The sequence below is a fragment of the Podospora pseudocomata genome, chromosome 4 (genome assembly GCF_035222375.1).
Source record: "Podospora pseudocomata strain CBS 415.72m chromosome 4, whole genome shotgun sequence".
NCBI lineage: Eukaryota > Fungi > Ascomycota > Sordariomycetes > Sordariales > Podosporaceae > Podospora > Podospora pseudocomata.
The window spans coordinates 1,583,998-1,591,561 of NC_085888.1; the positions used below are offsets into that span (position 1 = coordinate 1,583,998).

General features: G+C 51.7%; 2 protein-coding genes across 2 annotated transcripts; both read right to left on the reverse strand.

Moving 5' to 3' along the window:
• Positions 1 to 204: 204 nt before the first annotated feature.
• QC762_403420 (uncharacterized protein) lies at positions 205 to 2,613 on the reverse strand. Its single transcript, XM_062889792.1, has 4 exons — positions 2,176 to 2,613; positions 1,950 to 2,010; positions 422 to 1,869; positions 205 to 362 (listed from the first exon to the last, which is right to left on the reverse strand). Exons 1-4 carry the CDS (start codon positions 2,457 to 2,459, stop codon positions 254 to 256), a joined length of 1,902 nt encoding a protein of 633 aa, XP_062743459.1. The 5' UTR covers positions 2,460 to 2,613; the 3' UTR covers positions 205 to 253.
• A 403-nt stretch (positions 2,614 to 3,016) lies between these two features.
• On the reverse strand, positions 3,017 to 4,628 carry QC762_403418 (uncharacterized protein; the record flags this gene model as incomplete). Its single annotated transcript, XM_062889791.1, is given in 5 exon segments — positions 3,017 to 3,539; positions 3,608 to 3,618; positions 3,675 to 3,891; positions 3,900 to 4,160; positions 4,279 to 4,628. Coding segments are annotated over 5 exon segments (1,266 nt in total). The 5' UTR covers positions 4,533 to 4,628.
• Positions 4,629 to 7,564: the final 2,936 nt, after the last annotated feature.

The window sequence follows — 7,564 nt, forward strand, 5'->3', positions numbered from 1 at the left end:
AGCGGGGAAGCTCTCTCCCCCTCTTCGATATGCTTCAGTTCGTTGCAGTCTAAATGTGTCAGGAGGTCGGGCAGTCAAGCTGGCTCCACTGTTGACGTCGTGAGCTGGGATAAAGTTCCCAAGTGCATATGGCCCCCTGTTAGTGCATAAAACAGATCAAACGCCGGCCATTGATTGACCTCCGGGTGCAAGGTGGTCCGCTTTTGCTTCACAATTATCGATTCACTGACTATCTACGAGCCTGGGTACCTACTCAAACATGCCCTACATCCTCTTTTCTGGGTATTACCGGCAACAGCAGATAGTTCGCATACTGCTTCGAAATATGGACGTAATTTGTGCCTTGGAAGATATCCGGAGATCTGCCGCTTATTAGCAACCAGCTGTCATCAAGCCCTGCAAGAAAACAAAACATCCATACCTGTCCACAGCATCATTGTGTAAGAATATCCCAGACCCCTGGGTATCCCCCGACGCCACCTCCAAAGCCAAGCTCTCCCCTTCTTGAAGAACAACGCAAGTCGGCCACATCTCCACGTCAACAGCGTAGACCTCGCCTTGAATCACGGGGAGTACATCCCTGCTGGTGTAATCCCGATGCGGCAGCCACGGCTGATGCTTTGGGTGTTTCTCGTTGACCTTTCTCAGTGATACCCTGAGCCACCCCTTGGTCAAAGGCACAGGATCGCCCGCCGTGCCCGTGTAAAAGATCTCCTTGCCATCCTTGCCAATATGGCGAAGCGTCAGGAACAAGTCGATATCCGACGGCGTTGGTCCGCCCACATCAGGGGAGACAGAAACGTTGAGATGGGCGACAATGTGCCCTGTAATCTCCATCTCTTGCCCTGGACCCATGTCAGAAGGGACAGTCTTGAACGTCAGCCCCTGAGATTCATCAACCGTCCCCAAGGCCCGATATCCCAGCTTTTTTTGCCCCCCTTCGTGAACCCAGTTGTCCATTCTGGCCATGGCCATGTCCCCTGAAAGATAAAACCTCGCATACTCCGTCCTCTCAATCGGCCACTCCTCCTCCTCTCTCCTCTCAAACGTGTCCCTCTCCCGCTGGGCATCATTAACGCCCGCATCCCCTCTCCGTATCACCAAATCAACCCTCGCCCTCCTCCCATCAGTCCAACCCCCTCCATCCTCCCCCTTGAGAAACGCATCCAAAAAGCTCCTCTGCACCTCCACCTCCTCATCATAATAAAACGGCAGGTCATGCCTCCCGGTGATCATCCTCAAAAACTTCTTTTCGCTCCCCGCATGTAGATACCCCTGTATGTTCCCCCTCAAATGCAGCAAAATCCCACCCCAGTTTCCCACGCTCAAAACTGGGACGGTAATATCCCCCATATCGTACTCCTTTTCCCGATAGTACCCCTCATCCCGGTACCTATTCTCTCGGTTATCAACTGTCTGATCCCTCCTCTCCCTCTCCAACTCCCCCTTTTCCTTCTCCCCATTTTCATCCACCGTCTTCCCCCCCCTTCTGTTCGCGAGTCCGTACTGGTTACCAACAACCTGCCTCTCCCACCACCACCTGACAAACCCATCACTGTATATCCCCCCGTGCCGGCACCGGTCACGGTAGTAATCGCTCATTCCCTCCCACGGGATAATGGCTGCTAGACCTGTCGGTTGGCGGGCAGCTACTCGCCATTGGGAGCCGGCGTAGTAAGACACGCCTAGCAAGCCTACCTTTCCCGTGGACCAGGGCTGGGACGAGGCCCAGGTTATCAGGGTGGCGAAGGCTTCCGAGGTGGAGCGGGACATTGTATCCAGAAAGCCGGGGGATTGCCCTGTTCCGAGCTCGTCCGCGCGGAGGAGGGCGTAGGAGTGGGCGGTCCAGAATGAGGGGTCGGGGGTTTCCTGGGGAAAGGAGGTTTGTGAATCAGGGGCTGGGATCAAGGAAGGGCGGCAGGGGGGAGGGGGAATGGGAGAAGGCTTACCCAACAAGAGTGAACGGATTTGTGGGCTGGGTTGACTTCGGAGAAGGATTTGGGGTTGAACCTGTAGATAGTACGGGTGGTTGGCCGAGAATCATGCCTGGATGAACTTGGTCATGACCCGGACCGGGTTGTATCCCACCTCTGACGAAGCGAAACAATACCAGGTGGTTTTTTCCCGATAGAGAATCACGATCAATATGACCATCGCTGGTGCGGGGCAACTCACTCGCTATAGGAAATATCCTTCCCGTATGGGCCGTAGGTTACCAATACCGGGACGGGGTTCGTGTCGGAGTCGTGAGGGCGGTAGATGTTGCACCGGATCAGTCCGGGGCCAGTGGCCAGGCCGGACACGGGGACGGATACATTCTTGGAAAGGATGTAGGGGAAGGAGGTGCGGTCGTGGGTTGTGACGTCGGGGAGGGAGCTGTAATCGCGGTGTTGGGTGGCCGAAGTGGACTTGGCTTCGGTGCCGGAGTGGTTGTCTGGCTTGGGGGCTGTAAGGGTCATGATGCTCAATACCTGTGTTTATGGTGTTCACAATAGGGAAGCGAGAAGAGCATCCTGGTGGACGTGGAAAAAGGCCACATGCAAGCTTGACGCCGGAATAGCACGTACCTGAGTCGCGAAGCTGCCCGGAGGTCCGTCGTCGCACTACATGTGCATGACCCGTCCTTTGAAACCCCTTTCTGTCGTAGGTTTCACTCAGGTGCATGTGATAGGCGGCTTAGCAACCACACATGTAGAGGTTACAACTCAAAAATGGCCTGTATAAACGCCACCTCGCACCTTGGGTATCAAGCAGACCAACCCTGACCCAGACTTGCGCACTGTCAAGCAACACCAATCTGTGGGACATGTATGCCTGAATTTGAACCGATATTGATTCCAAAATCAAAGTGCTAGCTATGCAAAGCTTTTTCTAAAAACAATCCCAGAAGCGCCGCTAAAATGCATCAAATCTTTGCCCGCCCAAAACGCCACAATGCTTGCCCCCCAAAGTCACATTCCATCATAGTGGTATCAAATGTCCATCACTCATAACTTCGTCATCCACTTCCCATCCCTCAATACCCCTTGTCGTGCCCGCCAACACCATAATCCCTCTCAAGCCCGTGCCCTTCCCCCTCTTGCCACCACCCATCCTGCTCCCACCTAGCATTACTATCCCTCCTCACAAAACCCTTCTCCCTCGACGGTGTAGACGGCACCATCCACCCCTGCCCACTACCACCCCGCCCCTCCCACTGATATGAACTCCCCGGCCGGCTCATCACCATCGCCTTCCTCCTTTTGATCCTCCACTTCAATCCTCTTACGACAGCCTGCAACAGCACCCCGAGCACGATCAGGGCCTCCAATAACAAAAGAAAGAACCAGATGCCGTTTAGGAGGTGATCCTCATCTCCGGCGAGGGCGGCGTGGGGATTGAAGCGCTTTTGGAGGGATGCGAGGAGCGTGTGGTAGAGGTCGGTGAAAGAGGAGAGGAAGGTGGTGAGGAGCTGAGCGAGGGGGAGGGTGTTGGGGGGTGAGAGGTTGGGCATCGCGTGTCTGCTTTCGTCCTTGCTTTCAGGAAAAAAAACGATGTCTCTAAAAGGATGTTAGAGATTTGTTTGAAAATGGTCAAGTAAATACAGGGGGAGGGGGGTGAGACATACCTGGTTTTTGTCTATATAAAAGAAGTTGGGTTCTCGGGGAATTCCTCTTGTCCTAGCGCTTAGATACCTGAATGTCACCTTTGTTGCGGGGGCATGGTATGGCTGTGGTCTTGAATGATGTATTGTATGCAGCAACAGCGTCCGGGGCGGTGTGGTTGGTGTCGTCTTTTGAAAATCCTTTCAACTGCCGTAGATGGGACCAGATGGATACCGTCGTGTGTGTCCTTCTGCCCTTCTCCCGCTCCAAAAGAAAATGTGCAACTGTCCGACCAGCGGGTTCGCGTCTTCTCACATCCAGCCCAAAAGGAAAATGATAATGAGAGAGACAAACCCCTCGTGAAAGTAGCGCTCACGATGGTCAAAAGTGAGGTGACTGGCAAGAAAATTGGAGGGGTTGGCCCACCCAGGCCAGCTAATCCTGGACAAGCGCCAGATGCAGTGCTGAAGTGTGGTCTCTGGAGTGGTTCCAGTTGGACCCAGTTGTGGCCTACCAAGTGGGTATGCGGTGAAGCCTGAGTGGGGATTTCTTTTGCGCCTGTCACCGCTTTTTGGCCTGTGATTTGTAAGTTTGTTCTGTTATTATTGTTTTGCTGGAAAATCAAGAGGTGTTGTCCTGACGAGATGGGAGAGATCGTGAAGGGGGAAAAAGACACGTTGAAATATTGGCTTACCCGCCCAGGGTCCTGGTTGATGTGGGATGGCTGCTGTGCGCCCACACCACCACACCCCTAGAAAAAGGAAGGCAAGGTAAGCGGCTCCCGAGGATGGAATAGATGAAATATTCACCACACCCCCGCACTGGGATTTGTTTGGCAGCTGAGTTGAGGAGTTCAAGCCCAGGTGGGATGGTGGGCAGGACTGGCTCCCCGTCGGAGTGTGGCTGCTCACCTTGGCCCCCCACTGCCTGCCCCCAGTATGTCTGCATTCTGCATCATGGCGCAAGAGAACCTGCAGGAACTTCTCCTGCAAGATGGATGATTTTGAGATGCGCGTGAGCAGCTTTCAATATCGGGATTGAAGGTGAATGAGAATGCATTTCTTGGGTGACGAAATCCATTCCCGGCCCCCTCTTCGCTTGTAGATCTTGGCATTGGCGGGCTGCCCCGGTGGATCACAGGTAGCATGCGGTTATTTTTGTGTAAAATAACCGGCATCCACCATGTTCTGATGGAGCCGGGGTTGGATCACTTCTGGGTTCAATGTCAACGTCTGGTCTCCGGTCCCGTCAGTGTTCAGAGGCTCCGGTCTTTGTTTACTTTCGGCCGGCTGGTTCCCCGGCCGATTCAGGGCAAACGCCGAGCTGTCCGTCGCCGGGAACTCTGACTTCAGGGGTAAGGGGTACGCAGTGGTTCCTTTATCAACTTTTCCTTTCAAAGCACCTGCTACTCCCCGTGGTGATCCGCAGGCGTTGTCTTACAACTGAATGGTTGTCTGTGTGGGCTTCTAATCCAGAGTGTCAATGCATGCCTGCAGGGTAATCTCTGAAGTAATGATATGTGACGTGGTTTCCGGTAAATATGGTAGTTCTGTGGCGTTGTCTACCGTCTACGACGTGCTGTGGTCTGTAGTTCAGCATGCAGTTCAGTCCCGGCCAGCTTTAAGATGCCGGGTATCGATATTCACCAGACGAACACACTGCAAGTATCAAAACTTGCACATTGAAGCATTCACCATATGTAGGTCCCCGGTTCTTGATAATAACGCAACAGGCAAGACCACCACAGGAATATCTTAGAGTGTGGATAATCAATTTTCAACTTGATGACGACATAGGGCCTCAACAACGCCAGTTGCAGAGACTTCACCATCAATATCAATTGCCCCTTCCTTGCTAAAGGTGATGATTGTTGACATGGCCCGAGCGCCCCCTTTTGTTTATCCGCACTGTATCAACGACTGCTTGTTCAGAGCGACTCTCATGTCCTCCACCACCTTGCCCTCGTTGACTTCTTCTCATCATCATCCTCGTTATCTCTTGATATTCCGAGTTTCTTCAGCTCCAGCTTCGTTACCAGGCTTCACTCATCATCAGGGAGCCGATGAGCTGCTTACTCGACTCCTATCATCCGAAGGGAACCTTCAATCTCCCCATCAACCTAGAAGTCTCTCAGGATGTCCTGTGGCATCTCGCCAATTTTCACCGCCCAGAGTAGCCATCAAGGTGTGCTGCGCTCGTCACCGACCAGCCTGTCAGTCTTTCTCCCACAATCACTACTTCCATATCATCTCTGCCCTCGCACTTCTCTCTCTCTGCCCTCTCTGCCATTTCTTCTCCTCCCTGCCCTTTCTTTTTCCACATCATTGCCTATCTTCTCATATTTCCCATCATCTATTACTACTACTGTCACTCTATCGACCACCAATATACTCTGCTCTATCAAATCCTCACATCTACTCGACTTCAAAGTCCTTCAGGTCGACTCAGTAGCCGCAAATCAACCCTCTTCTTCATCTTAGGTTACCAAGCAGTCGACGCACGCCCTCCAATATTTTCCTCACAGGTCGAACCTTCGAGTCGGATGTGCATCAGGCACCAGTTTGACGCGTTCTGGCGCGTTCTTACCCTGATGACGCACTTTGAAGCCTCAGGCGACTGACTTCGATGCTGTTCTATGGTATCGTTCCTTCCACTCTTCCCCTTCGAGTCGCGCACAAACCACACACTGTCAATATTATTTCACACATTACCCCGCACTATTCTCTTCTTCTACCTCTTCTGACCGTTGCCCTCAGCCTTCTCATCTTTTCCTGCTTTTACCTTTTGATTCCTCAACCTCACAACACTCGTCTTCTTTACCTTCGTCTTCTTCATCTCTTCCACTTTCGTCTTTTTCCATCTTCCTCCTCAAGCTTATTCCACCAAGCCGATTTACTTATGATCGGGCTTCTTCCTCTTGTTCCTCTTTTACATCTACCTATTCTTCATTTTCCCCTTCTTCTTCTTCGTCTTCTTCTTTGTCCTCTTCTTTGTCTTCTTTTTCGTCTTCTTCTTCGTCTTCTTCACCAATCACCATTACCTACCTCTAGACATCTACTCGAGTCCGACAGCGCATTTTGCCCACATCAGCCGTTGCGCTCTGGGTCACCTATTTGACTGGTACGTATTCCCCTCGTCATTTTCCCCCCATTCTCATCCAGGCTTCCATGATTATACCCAAGCTCGATTACTTGATTTCCAATGAGAATCAACGTGTTGTTGTTCTGACACTGCCCTCATATCCTTCTCTTGTTTCTCTTGATCCACTTCAGATTCGCGGACATCGCTAACTATTGACATTCGATGACTAGATCAAGCCGGTCTACCATCTTCCTTCCAGCGGACTGGAGCCTCTTCTTGGTACGTCTTGACATCTCCCAAGCACACAACCCACATGATGATCCTTCTTCCCATTTTTGATTCCACTTATGAAAAAAAGAAAGAAGATACTCGACTCGTCGATCTGACAGGTATTTTTCCATTGACACTTATATTTTCCGGGATTCCTTGCGGTCGCTGACTTCATGTGCATATCAGGTCCATCAAGGCATATGCCAGCTTGATCAATCCGACATGTTCTCGGCCCCAACCTCCTGTCGTCAACGGTGTTTCCAGGGCTTCACAGTTCAACTTCTTCTTTTTGCTGATTCTAGGCCACTGGTCATGTTCACAAGCGGTATGTACACTCTTCATTTGACACCTCATCCCCCTCCAATGGCACATGATGACAATGCTGTGGTTGAATTGCAATGAAAGCCACCTCTTGGCATTAATCTAATTTGCCTTTCCTCATTCCTTGCCTTTCACATCTCTGCATTTTTATGGTACAATGTGCTAACCATTTGTCTCTTCAAGGTCGTCAGTCTATTCACAGCCAAGAGCCCACCTCATCTTCGAACTGCCGCCGCAACCTAGACACTGGTTTGATACCTCACCACGACATGCCCCTCGGCTCCTTCACTTGCCATCAACCTTCTTTC